At 38.4% G+C, this 15256-nt stretch overlaps 1 protein-coding gene across 14 annotated transcripts in view; it reads right to left on the bottom strand.

Moving 5' to 3' along the window:
* Window positions 1-15256, bottom strand: part of ptprub (protein tyrosine phosphatase receptor type Ub) — a 251449-nt gene that overhangs the window by 184745 nt on the left and 51448 nt on the right. For all 14 annotated transcript variants that reach the window (XM_065298426.2, XM_065298432.2, XM_065298433.2 and 11 more), the window contains exon 2: window positions 2399-2527. In XM_065298426.2, coding sequence (XP_065154498.1) covers window positions 2399-2527 — 129 coding nt within the window. The remainder of the gene's footprint in view (window positions 1-2398; window positions 2528-15256) is intronic.

Raw genomic sequence — 15256 nt, 5'->3', positions numbered from 1 at the left:
ATGTCAGGGAGTGAGAGTGTGTATGCATACATTCATGTATTCCTATATCCTCATAAAGCACCACAAATGCAGTGCTATTTGTCTCCTCAATGACAGCTATTTCTCAATAGTCTTGACCTTCCATGCAAACTTGCATAGATTATAGAGCTTGGCTCTACTAAGAGTATTTTTGTGCCTCGCCCCATCTTTTACCTCACTGCTGAGAACACTTCCAAGTTTTACCTGTCTGATAGTCTGTGTCCTATAACTCTTTGCATTAACTATGCTGCAATGTATGCATCTAATTACCATTTCTACACCTTCTTGCATCCCTCTGCTTCTTTTGGTTTACATGCACAATGGTTCTTATGAAAAGCCCCTTCCCAGCAGGCCGTGCACATCTCTCATACGATTACCGTTTGGAATGGACAATATTTTAAAGAAGTCATTGATGGACGGGAGCATAGACTGTAAAAAAAGATGGACGATGCGCATTCGCTCTCTTCCATTGGTGAAAAGTGAAGCTGTCAGTGTCCCAATATGGCGCTGACATCTTGGGTCTTGAGTAGTAGTGATTTCGGGACCAGTCATGCGCAGTAGTGAGCAGTATGTAAAGCCGCAAAATCAAGGCCCCGCTGTCGCAAAATGGGCATTTCACAGCTGTCAATCATGACTAGACACCACTGTTTTTATAGCATTAAATAACTAACCAAAAACAAACTTATTTTAAAAAACAAACACTTGAATTTACATCAGCGTGATAAAAATTACAGTAAATGACAGAAATCAGATCCGAAAAAAAATGAAGTGTAATTAAATTGTTTAGTTGGTCTCAAGTCCCACTGAATAACATGGGGGAGGCGGAGTTTATGAACTGTACTGGGACCAGTCACTGGGGGGCGATCAAGACATTTTGGCTTCACTTTTCAGGGCTTGTGCGGCACGCTTGGTCGGGAGTGACTTAGTTCAGTTAAGGTAGACTGTCTAAACATAATTCGGAAGTTTACTTGGAAAAAATAAGACATTGGGACAGAAACCTTACAGAGCCCTGCTGATGTGTCCCAATTTAAAGGCTGGGTCCTTCGAAGGACGTGTCCTCGACTGAGAACTAAAATGAGATGGTCTAGCCTTCTCCTGCACATGCTGTACGCGCCCACCACGCCTGTCAGCGGGACACAGCGTAGACGTTTCTGACTTATTAAAAATAAACATGGAACCAGAAAAATATTAATTTTATAAAAAAATATAACACGTTGATGTAGATTAAACTAACCAACAGTATATCAAATTAATATACACATAATAAAACATAACTGATAATACTAAAACAGTGACAAGAATAATGCATTAGAGAATGTCACAGCCTTTGAATTTGGAAACAGCTTACATCTTTCTAACTGCATGCATGTGCCGGATTGGTTAAAGTAGTTTTTGCATATGCATGTGTCCACACAATACTGAATACAGCCTAAAGCTGAGATACGTAAGAGTCAGCATACAGTGCGCCGGATTTTCACAAACCGTGCGTCCTTTGTACACGTAGGTTGTGCATGAGCGTACAAGAGAATATAGTGTGTACTCCTACGAGACGTACGAGTCAAATAAACTATGCTTAAAGCTGTGCGTTCGACCATGTATGTTCACGTACACATAAAAGCTGACTACTCCGGGCTTAAGTACCTAAAATCATCCAACATAATGTAAAGAATAGGGCTGGGCAAAAAAATCTATTTTTCGATGAATCGTTTTTTTCCCGTGGTTGATTCAAAATCGATTCTCCTGAGCCACAAATCTTTGTTTTCCAATTTTATTTCCGCAAACATTGAACATAAGATTAACGTTAATATAATTACTAGTCTTCTCCACTAGATGTAACCTATTTTTTGCCTTGCACTATGTTACCAAGGAGTGAGAGGCGAGCCTGTCATTCATTCATTCAGTCTATATTCTAATATAATATAATATTCTATATAATCTATATTCATTGCATTGAATCAAGAATTGAGTATAAAAATCGAGTCGAGGATCGAAATCGACAATCGGATCAAGAATTGAAATCGAATCGATTTGATTTGAACATCTGAATCGATACCCAGCCCTAGTAAAGAATATTCTCTGAAAATATAACCTTAATATCTTTAAAATTGACTACGATTGAAATCAGTGAGTGAAATCAAATTTTGATGCTCTTAATCTCAGTATTACATTATTAAATTTCACAGACCTTCACAAACAGGGTCACATTTTACAAAACTTTTAATAAATTGCAAGTGCAAGGACAAAAACTGAGCCTGCTGTGTTGGGGACTGTCATTTCACCCCTCGCTCTGATGAGCCCGGTGGGGGGACATCCTAGCCGGATGTGAAACAGTGTGAAATAAACCTGTGGAATCAAAACAGGCGACGTCGGGTGGGCTTACCACGCAGGAGATCAGAGTTAGGGTACGGCGAAGCATGGGCACGGTACAGCTGCCAATCAAAATCATCCTCCTCCCCTTGGCTAAACTCGCAGAGGCTGGGGTCCGAGTCTTCATCGAATGTACAGCCAGCTGTTGAGGGGAAAACAGAAGGAGATAAACATGTTATCAGTCTTTTATTCCTGTCAGTGACTTCCGTTCAAAGCTCATGGCTAGGGATACATTTAACCTAATAGCCTGTGTTCATGAATTATTTAAAAAACATATGGGCACTATAGAAAATGCTCCAGGGTGACAATATGTCATTTGGGCAGCGTTTGATCTACAATTTCTTGACAGCGAAATGTGCAACAGCCGACAATGCGTATGAATCTCAGTCTCACTTGGGAGGTTTATATGGCTGCAGGCAGGTGTACTAAGACCCTCTGGCCTGACAGCCTACTAATGAAGCAGCCGTGTGTTATTTGGGGCTGTGTTTCATCATGCAATCCCCTCTGATCTCATTTCTGTCTCAGCAGAAGGAAAGAGGTGCCAGACAGCACTCCTACATCCATTTCTAACACCACCACTTTATCTAGACACCATCTCTTAGCAGCCATTGGCAATGGCAATTCTCCTTTTCACTCAAGACACATTTTATTGTAATACCTAAACTTCTTTTGTGATGCTGATGGATGATTCTCGCGAAATTAGACTTATGAGGTGTCATGAAACATTTTGATAAAAAAAAGTGCAAAGTAAGAGTACCAAAATAATAAGCATATAGATACAAACATCTCTTCATGTAGTATTTTGCACATGATTTCAAATGACATTATACAAACCAATTTTGCTGTTTTTTCCACATTTAAGGGGAAACTGTTCATTACCGCAATGTGTCCATGACTGGATTTGGGTTCGTTGACATGAAAATATTTACAATAAAAAAAATCTAAAAAATTAAAACCAAGAAACATGTGGTATTTGGTGATCCTTGGTAAATGTAGAGACAATAATAAGGAATATAAATGTATCCAAGACCAATTTTCTCATCCTCCGCAACAACCATTGTTTAAGCCCTCAAGGAACTAACATTTTCAAAAACAAAATTGTTGAAAGGGACATAATTGACTGTTACACATAAGATGGCTACCAGGTAAGCAGTTCTTATTTTTTCTCTCCAGATAAAAGTTAAAATTAAAATTTTGTTTGTCATATTTTTTTTGAAAACTATGAATTTTGTTTGTCATAGTTTTTTTGAAAAAAAATTGGCTATTTTTAGATTATCATAATTTGCTATACAATAACTATTTATCACCAATACATTAACCGATGGTTACCCTGCACACCACTTGAAAAAAAATGACCGTTACACAAATTTACATTCCAAGGTTCACCTCCTGTTGGGTTGTGCCGCCTCTCTGAGCATTCTGCTCCAAACTATTATTCCAATCCGCCAGAGACTCCTTAAACTTAGCCTGTAACTAATTTCGGCTGCAAATTACATTCAATACGCAACACAACTGTGACCCGGGGCAGCGGCTTAATATGCTACAGCCCGAGCACCTCACCACATCTGCTGCGGTCCCTCACTTCAGCCTCGAAGGGTGAGAAAGAGCAGCAGTGGTGGGCAGTCAACTAATCCCAGTCACGTGCTGATGATTTGTGCCAGCTCGAAGCAAAGCAGTGAAGAGAGGAACCACGCTGGCAACAGCCGGGACAATAACTATGTCATGAAGGTGACCCACACAGCTGACTGCCTCATTACTGTCACCTCTGGGCACATTCCCACTATTACCAAACGGGGAATGTTTTACATCTGCCACGCACAACAATTGGAATGCTTGGAATTGTATTATTTCGAAAGCATCAGTGATTTTATTGAATTTTTATGCATTTGGAGGACACTTTTATCCAAAGAGACTTGCATTGCATTACAAGCAATAATATTTATCAGTATGTGTGTTCCTTGGGGATAAAAGCCATGACTTTTTGCACTTCTAAGTCTAACTAGTGATGTAGTACTCGAGTCTGATGGCGGACTCGAGACGGGTCTAGAGACCGATTTCTGCTTTCTCTGACTTGTTCCTTCAAAGACGGATGATGCATGTGGTAGGGATTTTTTTTATGATAGAAAAAGCATAGTCCTTATTAAGACGTTTAGACAGCTCCTCTAAACAATTCCCAATCTAGCTTAGTTTGTAGGCCTAACTGTTGATTATTAACTGGGGTGATATTAAATCATGAATATGAATACCGACATGTTTTTATGGTCTTGGTCTCGACTCGGTTTCGACTCCTAAAGGACTCGGTCTCGACTCAGACTTGCTTCCTCAAAGACTTGGTCTTGACTCGGACTCGACTCTATGTGAAAACCAACAGACTCGTCTCGACTCGGTCTTGACCTTTCAAAGACTTGGTCTTGACTCAGACTCGGCATAGGTGGTCTCGTCCCCATCACTACTTCTAACACACAAAAGGTCATGCGTTTGATTCTCAGTGTTTTCAAATTACAAGACACGATTATAAGTATTTTGTTACAATTATTTTGTACAAGTTGAAAGATTTCCTTAAAAAAAGGAATGAAGCTAAAATTTCTCAGATATGGTGACTGACATCTTGCGCCGATGACGTCATTTAGATTCAGAGTCAGTAGTGATCGTGAGGTGGAGCAGTGGTATCTGGGCCCCGCCCATTTTCCTGTTTGACTAAACTGTCACACCCCTTCAAATAGCATCTAATAACCATCTTAAACCAAACTTGTAAGAAAAAAATTAACAATTCAAAGTACATCAACATGATAAACTAATACTAATAACTAAAGTAACAGAATCCATGGTTGGGAAAAATTTCTTTGAGGTGTAATTTAATTTTTATGTTTGGTTCACGTCCCATTTGTTTACAAGGAGAGGCTAGCATTTACAGTGGCATACGGTGACTTCTTTTTTCGAGGCCGCTTGATGCGAAGTTCCTCACAACATGTATGTAGCCCGTCGTGTGTGGTTCGTAATTTCAAAATATGTGTTCTGGTCATCGAGTGATCCTGTGTGCATCACGTGTTTTGTCAATATAAGTGCCTGCTGCAGACGCGTCTAAAGGGTTAATGATAAAAGAGACGCCCGCGTTTTCCAGATACTCGCAAAATCTCATGAGTAGTCAGAGTTTACTGTTAAGGGAGTGTCTTGGGTGTATTTTGTGAATGTGAGCGTCTCTTTTATCATAAACGGTTTTGACGCGTGTGCAGCAGGTGCTTATTTTGACAAAACACGTGATGCACATGGTTCACATGACGCAACAAACACATATTTTGTAAACACAAGCAACACATGACACTCCAAACACATATTTTTGATTGGCACCCCTCGTATGAGCTGTCACGAGCCGCCACTGGGCATTTATGATCTATACTGCACCAGCCACTAGGGAGGATCGCAATGTTTTGGCTTCACGTTTCAGGGCCTGTGTGGCAACCTTGGTTGAAATATAAAAATTCTCCTAAACTTGATCGGTTGTTGGTTTGATTCCCAAACATACTACTAATAAAATGTATCGACTGAATGCAATGTAAGTCACATTGAATAAAAGCTTACTTCCAAAGGCATAACTGTAAATGTAAAATGTCTGTCTTCGCTCACTCTGCCGAAAGGTGTTATTTAAAAACAAAAACAAGAAAAATAGGAAAATAAATAATGTTCAGTTCTGTCAAAAGAATGATGGACAGGCAACCACACCAAAACACTTTCATAGTGTTTACTACAGCGCTATTTTGAGGGGGCTCAAAGTCTGAATTGAAGTTGATGAGAGGGAGAGCTGAACAATAAAACTACAAACACGATAAATATGCAACATACAAATCATACCAAATAAATGCATTTCATTTTCCAGTAAACACAAAAGCAAATACACACACTCATAATGCATGAATGTAACTTTTTTTAACATTAAGAAGTGGAATCAAAACTAGAAGCAGAATTGTTCGACCCTATTCAGATTCCCATCCCGTCACTCATGTCAGTAATGAATACCCCAGCATATCTGGAAGAAAAGAAAAAATTCACCCCACGAGATTCGATTTACACCATAAACTAATCGTGCAGACCGAAGATCTGTTTCTATAAGAGCAGGAAAGGATACCAAAGCTGACAAACAGAGACCCTATTTAGTCAATTACTCCTCCACAGAAAAGACATGCGGGACATTCTCAAGAGATCTGAAGTGAGACGTGTAGAGCTCAGCTTTCTTTCCATCAGTAAACTAAAGCCAAGCACTTGCGAGTAACCATCACAACTGCACGGCAACACAAAGCAAAGCCTCTTTTCAGCCTCTGCCCTGTCATGACCGTCTCCAATAAATAACTACTATATAATTTGGCAGAGAAAATAGAGAAAACAACAGGCTTGAGCTTTAAAGCCCCTTGGCTAGAGAACATGGAGGCTTTTGTGTATGTAAGCCCATCCTCTTGTTTTGTTTATTAATGTGAACAAGTTCCCTTTTGAGAGTCAGCCTGTTATTAGCCTTCATTAACATTTTGAAGAATGGTCTGTCCGAGCCCTCGACAAACATTCTAGTGGGGTCTGCCGCAGTAAGCCTATCAATAGCTTCACAACTGCACATAAAAGATTTAGATTCATTCCTGCCTGCATCTATTTTTCTGGAGATGTCATTAACCAATGTACCGCTTGGTGCTTAATGTATAATATAATTGATGTTTAATGTATTTAATTTGTGTGTAAAATTGATCTCCATTTGCAAAGCGTCCCGGTATACTACCATGAAGAACACATTCTGTAATTTTTTTCATTGTCGGGTACTATATCTTCTAGTTGAATTATGGCACTTGATGTATTTTTCTTATAAAATATATTAGGATTTAAAAATATATCCTAAATACTTCCTACTGAAGTTCTGGGATCCATGGCAGAGGCCATGCTTGACACATAAAGCAACCAATCACGTATCGCTTAGTACTAGGGATGCACCGATAGGATTTTTTGGGCCGATACCGATTTAAACAGACAACTTCTGGCCGATACCGATGCCGAGACCGATATTAAACACTTGTATACAATACTACCTCCTCTTGATATTTCTGCAGAACACTCGTTGCAAATGCCGATTTTTTTGGTCTTTATCTGAGATTTTGAAGAAAGCCCAGACCGCAGACATTTTCCCGAAATACTCTAGACCGCATGGATCACGTGAATGAGTAATCTTGCGTGATTTACTATTTGATTTAATATTTTTTCCCTCATCGCACGTCTGACAAACTATAATTTATACAACTTATTTTGTTTTGGGAAGTATTTAATTATTTTGATAATTTATTGTAAAAAATGCTGGATTACGCAACAGACATGCAACTCATTGCCTTTATGCGGTTAATTAATAAACAATCTGTATCGGCCTTTCTCATGCTGTTGCCGATATGCCGATGGTTTCAAATTCATCAAAAATCGGCCGATAAATATCGGCGGCCGATACATCGGTGCATCACTACTTAGTACCGCGTCATATTTAGAGGCTTGGAGATGTCGCCACAATAACAGACCAGCGTGCAACCTTCATTCATCTCTAATGTTTACTTAAAATAATAATACTACAAATAACAATAACAAGCTATGAAAGCACATACTGGCAACCGGAAGCGATCAACCCAGTTTTCTGGTTTGGTCACGTGACGTTCAACATATACCGTATCGTAGAAGGCACTTACACTTGTGATATACTATGAATGTTGTCACAGCTAAAAGGGATACAGGCAATCTGCTGCACATTGTGCTGCATACAGTACATTTCCAAAAAAGCACAAGCATTCATACAATTCATCAACAGAGAATTACTCATTTTCAAAAGATTCAGAGAAACTGTGCTATTTTAGCATCAAACAGACAGTGTTATAATGTTTTGCTTTAAAGATGTATCTATGTACACCTCAACTAATGCCCAGAAGCGGTGATACAGATCAAAGAACTACAGTAAATCTGAAGCCGTGGATATATTAAAACCGCACAGATTTAAGAGCCTGCTAGTATCACGACTTCAGAGGTTTCTTTCTACGGCCTGCTATCTATCCACAACAAAGCAAAGACCAAGACAAGACAAATAGGATGTCGTCAGTGGAATAAATCAGATTTATCTAGAGCAGTAATGTAACAGAGGGGCAATTTGTTTAACAATGCTTCCAGGGTAGCACTACCTTGCCAAGAGATATTTAAAGTGTGTCCCACTTTGAAATGTGCATTCCATCTGAATCTTAACTTGGGTCCTGAGAGACTATTCCTTTATCCATATAAGAGAGTGTCCTCTTCAGACATTGTAGGTTCTCGTGAGGTTTGTCATTTCCCTTGCCAGCTGGTCTTTTAATTGACCGCTTGGGCCACACCGTTGGACCTCTGAGATAGCAGTAGGATGAAATCCCTGAATAAGGAATGCAAATACAATTGCATTCTTTCCCTTAAAGGGCACCTATGTTCCGAGAGATGACGCCGCAAACACAGGTGCTGTGGAAGCGGTGATTCACATATTGCGTCTATTGCGCGCTCAAGTTCATTATTTCAAATGTAGGCGCGCAGTATGTGCGCTCTGGAGGCACCGCAGTCGCGACTCGCACGCGGTGAGACGCGCTCGTTTTTTCCAGGCTGTTCAAAAACATTTGAACTTTTCAGAATGACACAAGTGCAGCGTGCAGGTCATGTGACAATAACCTACGTGTCTAGCGTTTACCATGCGTTTTTAGGCGCGACATGTGAATGGCCCCTAAAACATGAAAAAATATAAATTATTTATCGCAACTCACATCGTCATCGCAACATTAAACAATGTCACCGCACATCGTAACTTTTCCTCACATCGTGCAGCCCTAATACACAAGCATTTGCATTGTGGCAGAAGCATCGCTGATGGAGATTATGATGTCATTTTGGGTAGGGTGACCGGACGTGCCAATTTTTCGGGATGCATCCTCCTAGCCAGGATTTCGGGTGCATCTTCTGGAAGTGGTATTTGTCGACCGCTTACGTCATCTAGGTTTATTATTTCAGGTTATATTTCAGAAAGCAATTGTTACATTTCATATAAGAATGAAACTACAATAGTTGTATATGTTTTTAAATTAAACAACTGAAATGCAAAAACCTCTATGACGTATGTGGTTGAGAAATACGACTTCGGGCAGACATACCCAAAATCCTGGCCAGGATGCATTCCGGAAATATGGCACATATGGTCACCCTAATTTTGGCCAACTTAGCTTTCTTTTTAGTACTTTAGTTATACTTATTTGACCAAAAAATTCTACTTATTTGACCTATTCATGCTGAAATGTTTCTCAATTTCATGTTTTTGAATTTGGTGAGCTACAGGAAATCACAAATGTAAAAATAGCTCATAACAGGCATTTCTGAAAATAATCTAATTGGCTTGCAACGCAAAATGTGTTTGGTGCAACAGAGATTTGGACTTTCTCAAATGCACACATAATCAAAGACACGCAAGCATTTACTCAGACCCACAGCATCCCGCCATCATTAAAAGCTTTCCACGACCCTACATTCTACACCCAAGATTTAAAGGCGCAGGTGCCCTTTATACAACAACCCTTTTGCGGTTCAAAAACGTGTGAAAGATTTGTTGTCATTAACAAGCCCTCTCGCTGAGATAACTCTTTTAACAGAGCCCAAGTCATTTACGACATACAAAATTAATTGCGGTTTCTCTGCCTCGCTCCTCTAAAAGCACTCGCCCTTTGATTTACACCTCAGCAAATGACAGCGTCTAGTGGGAGGAAACGCTAACGAATCGTTCTTTCAGTTGGACCAATGAATCAGTTCAAATAGGTCAAAAAACGTCTGAATGATTCATTCACAAACTAGACAGAATCAAGTGGTTCGAGTCAACAACCCACATGTTCACTGAACTGAGAACCACGTTTAACACCTACGATTCGGAAAAGCTATTCAAGTATAAAAGAAACTTGATTGACTTATGCTTCTTTAATGCCCAACAGTGTTCACAAATAAAACAAACAACACTCATTTAAAAAAAAAAAACATCTAATTATGAGATTAGGAGCATCAAAGTTTGATTTTGACATGACGTTACTTCAATATTAAAGATATCAAGTTTATAATTGCACAGATGATTTTTTACTTTATATACACTTCAAGATGATTTTGGGTCAATGACGTGGCATTTATTTTGTGTACGTATGGTTCAATTAAATGTAAAAGGGTTAAAATTTCAAAATAAATTTGCAGATTACTTGCATACATTCTCTTTTTTGAGGACCAAGTCTAAAATTTCATTTTGAAAGAATATTTGGGGGATAATTGCAAAAATGTCAATGTGGTGTAACCAGTCTGTGTCAATTGGTGTAACCAGTATTTTTTAAATTAAAATAATGTAAATTATAAATAAAATATAATCATCTAGTTTAGTGTAATATGATTTTTACATACATTTTTACATCATTTGTCAAAAATTATTTAGAAACAGAGCTGTTTGAGGACAAATATTACAAAAACTCATACAAATTTACATTTAGAAATAGCTAATAAAATTATATTTTAAAATTATTATTTTTTATAATTATGCTTACATTCCATCAAAGTTGATGAAATATTTAATATTTGTCATTCTTTGGCGTAATTGGCAGTTACACCATTTGACATTTTTAGGTGCTTTCAGTCTTAACTTTCAGAAAAATGAAGCAATTTTAATTTTAATTGCATATAATTGACATACACTTTGTGTATTGAAATAAACCTGATGCATGCTTTTAAAACAAGTTTTTAAAAAAGATTTTAGAATTTCTCATCTTGCCAAACCGTTTTTGTCACTGACCCTTTTATGCTAGCTTGCTTTTAACAGAAAGGTTCAGATAATTTTATAAGCCAAATTGCGGCAACGAACACATGAAATTACAATAAACTCTCTTATTAAAAAACTTAAACAGTAATATGTGCCTAGTATACATACAGCTTTTTGTTAAATGACATTAATGTCACAGACCACACAATATTTAAAAAATTTTGAATTACTTTTTACCAGTTCCTGGAAACACACTGAATGAAAAAAAATAAAAGATTCACAGAAACGAATCAGTCTCTCAAACACCACACCTCATACAAACCAGCCCAAGTATCTCCTGGTCTCTAAGCAGGCTCACTCGTATGCTAATCAGACATTTCCTCACCGCCCAGGCACGCGGCCGGAATGTGGCACACACTAGGTCCTCTGCTAGCCTCATTAGCATCCTGGCACACATCCCCGACCATCAAGACAAAGACTAACCCTGTTTGTGTTGAACGGGGTAGTCTATCCTCAGCACACTACTGCCAGCCTATTCATCCATTCTTAGCACTAACAATGAACGCATTTCATTTCCTACTCCAGGTTTTAATGAGGGAGTCCAAGCTTGCACAGTGGTAGCCATATAGAATGGATGTATCATGGATTATTTCAATAATGCATGTTATAATGATCTAAGAATGGATTTATACTGTATACAGTACTTGCACTTTCAGCATTAAATGAAATTATATGATATATTACTAGGTAGTACCCATAGTGCTACCAAGAAACGTGTATTGTATGTTTCAAAAAGAAATGGGGGGTAAAGAGGCAAAAGTTACAGACTGCAGCAGCTTTAACTTTCGAGTTAAGTTCCTAAAAGTAGGGAGAACATTTCCCCTGTTACAGTATATTGATGTCCCTGCACAATACATTATTATTGAGTTGAGTGCCAACTCCTGCCACGAGCAATAATAAAACAAACACAAATGAATTAATTCAAGACTGATGAAACCATAATTAAAGAATGATGAGGCCATTTTACCTCATTACTTCACCGTAACTTTTAACGACAGACATAAACTTTAAATGAAATAATTTCCAAGGTCACCATCTGAAGTTTAAAGAAAAAACATTCCAGGTTATGTATTCACCCAGCTCTTTCTTTGTGGGGCTGAGGTGCATGTTGGCACCTGAGGCTACGTGGCAGCAGACAGTCATCACCAAATCCATATCTATCAGCACATTTATATTCAGAGACTTCATACAATAAGTGCCCAGACAAACCAATGAAATGCTAAATAAGATGATATAGGAATGAGCAGTGGCGGTTGGTGACTTCTCTTCCGAGGGGCATAAATTCAAAATATATGTTCGGAGTGTAACGTGTGTTGCTCGTCATTTTAAAATATGTGTTCGTTCCATCATGTGAACCATGTGCATCATGACACGACGCACCGAACAAATATTTTGACATGACTTTAACATTACTAATGTTACAAGGTACAACCTTTTATTTATAAGACAATTTACAACATCAAGCATTGCAGGTTTTGCAAAAACCTGTTTTGCAAAATACTTTTTTTTTAAACCAGCAGGCTACTACCGTAAGTTTTATTGCATTCTCCAATTTCTGAAATTTCTTTCAACAAAAAAACTGTCCTGTTTAAAGCTAATTTGTCAAGTGTGACAGTCATTTTGCATTCAAAGCAGCTCCGCCTAATAGGAACCCCAGGTACCTGAATTGGTGCGAAATTGTGCCCACGTCATTTAAAGCCTAGTGTATTTATTCTCCTCTGTCACCCAATATGCAACTCTTTTGTCTCTATACTCCACTAGGTTTCCTTAAATCAAATGACAGTAACTTTGATAAATGATAATGCATTGCTTAACACAATACAGTGCGAGAAGCTGCGATATCAAAGCTCTGCCAAAACGCTTTCTTTTAAAACACAGGCAGATAAGAAATGCATGCCAAAACAGTTTTAAAGCTAAGATGTGATTTATAGAGTTTAAAGAAAGCTTACGAATCCTTCTGAAGGCTGTGGCTGTATCTCTTATCTAATAGACATATAGAACTACTACTAAGTAGCAAAGCTGAATCATGACCTCAGCTGGGTGTTTCTTATTAGCCAGATGCCTAAAAGGTGCACAGCCCCTTAAGAACAGCATTAAGGAGCACCACTTTAGAACCATCAGACATCAGATGTGCCAGTCAATCAGCCAATCAGGTATAAGCATGATACCTATAGGACCCAGTAAAAACACCAGTAAGCAATCTACAAAACAGCTCTATGCAATCTATAAAGGTGAAATGTGGGACTTTTAACCCTCCCTTTCGAAACGCATAGAGAAGCTACGATAGCCGCCACAGGACAAACACAACACAGGGCTCGAAAGTGCGACCTAATTTATCAATGGTGCGACTTAAAAAAATCTGAGGTTGCACCAGTTCGACCAGCCGTTCAAGTGACAAAAGTCTCCGCAACTCGAACTTCAACAACAGATGTACATTAGACATATCATTTGTGTTTCCAGACATGGCAAATCTTGCACACAACATTAAAACTACAATGAAAGATGGGAACAGAGCAATGTAATAAAAGTATTTTTAGGAAATAGATTTTAGAACAAAGATAAAAGCAATAGGCTATAAGGGAAAAAAGAATCACAGCATGAAAATTATAAAATACATGTTAATTTATATTCTGTACATTTAACCACCATGGGTGCTTGTTAAACTGCGGCGTTAAATGCAATGCAGTCAAAAATTTGGGTGCACCTAACTTTTGTGCTGGTGCACCTAATAAAAAAGTTAGGCACACTAGTGCACCCAGTGCAAAAATTTAGTGTAGAGCCCGGCAACATTGTCCGAGACAATGTAGTAACAAAATGCTGTCTTCTGTAGAAACATTGCAACACAAAATGGCGACTTCCATGTAAGGAGACCCAAGGTGTATGTAGATAAAACGGCTCACTCTGAGGTACTAAAAATAATAATGTTAATTTTGTAAGGTCTTTATAGACCACTGATAAAGGTGTTATGTAAATTATATTGGATTTGTGTCTAAAGTCCCACATTGCACCTTTAAAATGGACAAAAAAGTGTCACCTTTTGCCAGACATGCACATGGTCTATTCAGACAGCTACAATGTTTTGAATAGATTTAACATTGTTAAGTCTGTGTGGTGCTTGCATCATGCAGCCTTGTATGTGTTGAATTGCTTTATATCGGTTGAAGACAATGAATTTTAACAAAAAAGATCTATAACCAGATGGCTAAAAAACTGCAGATTTCATAATCTGCAAATGTGCTTTTACGAAGAACTCAGAAATCTAAATAAAAGGATTCATACTGTTAAACGAATTAAAGGCAAATGCACCAATGAGCCTAACGTCCTCGTTTACAATATGAGATGAATATCATTTGGGTCAGGCAGAGTTCAGAGTTAAAACAGTTGTTCAAATAGACCTAAGCACTGATAGGCACAATTTTATTACAGTGTGTAAGTAAGGTCTGCATAATAGCAACCCAACCACATTTTACCAAGGTGCGAGTGTGTGGAAATGACTTTTTAATGAGACATTTTTAGTGTGCGTGTGGGTTAGAAAGCTGGAGAGATGGAGTCCCTGTGAGCACCTGTGGTGGATCACAGCAATCTTCAAGTCAGTGGGGGCCGCAGCATTCAATCTGTCTGTTTCTGCCTAGAGAATGAAGGCAACCTTGGGGTGTCGCGATGGAAAATTAAACTAATTACAGATGGGGAAAGAGACAGAAAGTGAAAGAAAGGGAGAGAGAATAATGTCTTTCGAGAAGGCATAGAAACTCCCAAAGCAGAGCTCGATGAATGTATACAGCCGGAAATTGCAAACACTGATCTGGGGATGGTTTCATTACTATGTGTTGAGGAAACTCAAGCTGCTTTTAAGTCCAGTTTCTGATCCTAAGCAGTATTTCTATTCTCATTATGGAGTTTCGATAGCATTTCACAAAACTGATGAGTTGTTTGTTTTAACCGATGGTTGGTTGGGTGAAATATGGACAAACTTATCTGTTTGTTTAAAAGAACCTAGAAATAACCATATTTGAC

The sequence above is a fragment of the Paramisgurnus dabryanus genome, chromosome 13 (assembly GCF_030506205.2).
Source record: "Paramisgurnus dabryanus chromosome 13, PD_genome_1.1, whole genome shotgun sequence".
NCBI lineage: Eukaryota > Metazoa > Chordata > Actinopteri > Cypriniformes > Cobitidae > Paramisgurnus > Paramisgurnus dabryanus.
This window is presented reverse-complemented; position numbering and strand designations above follow the sequence as displayed.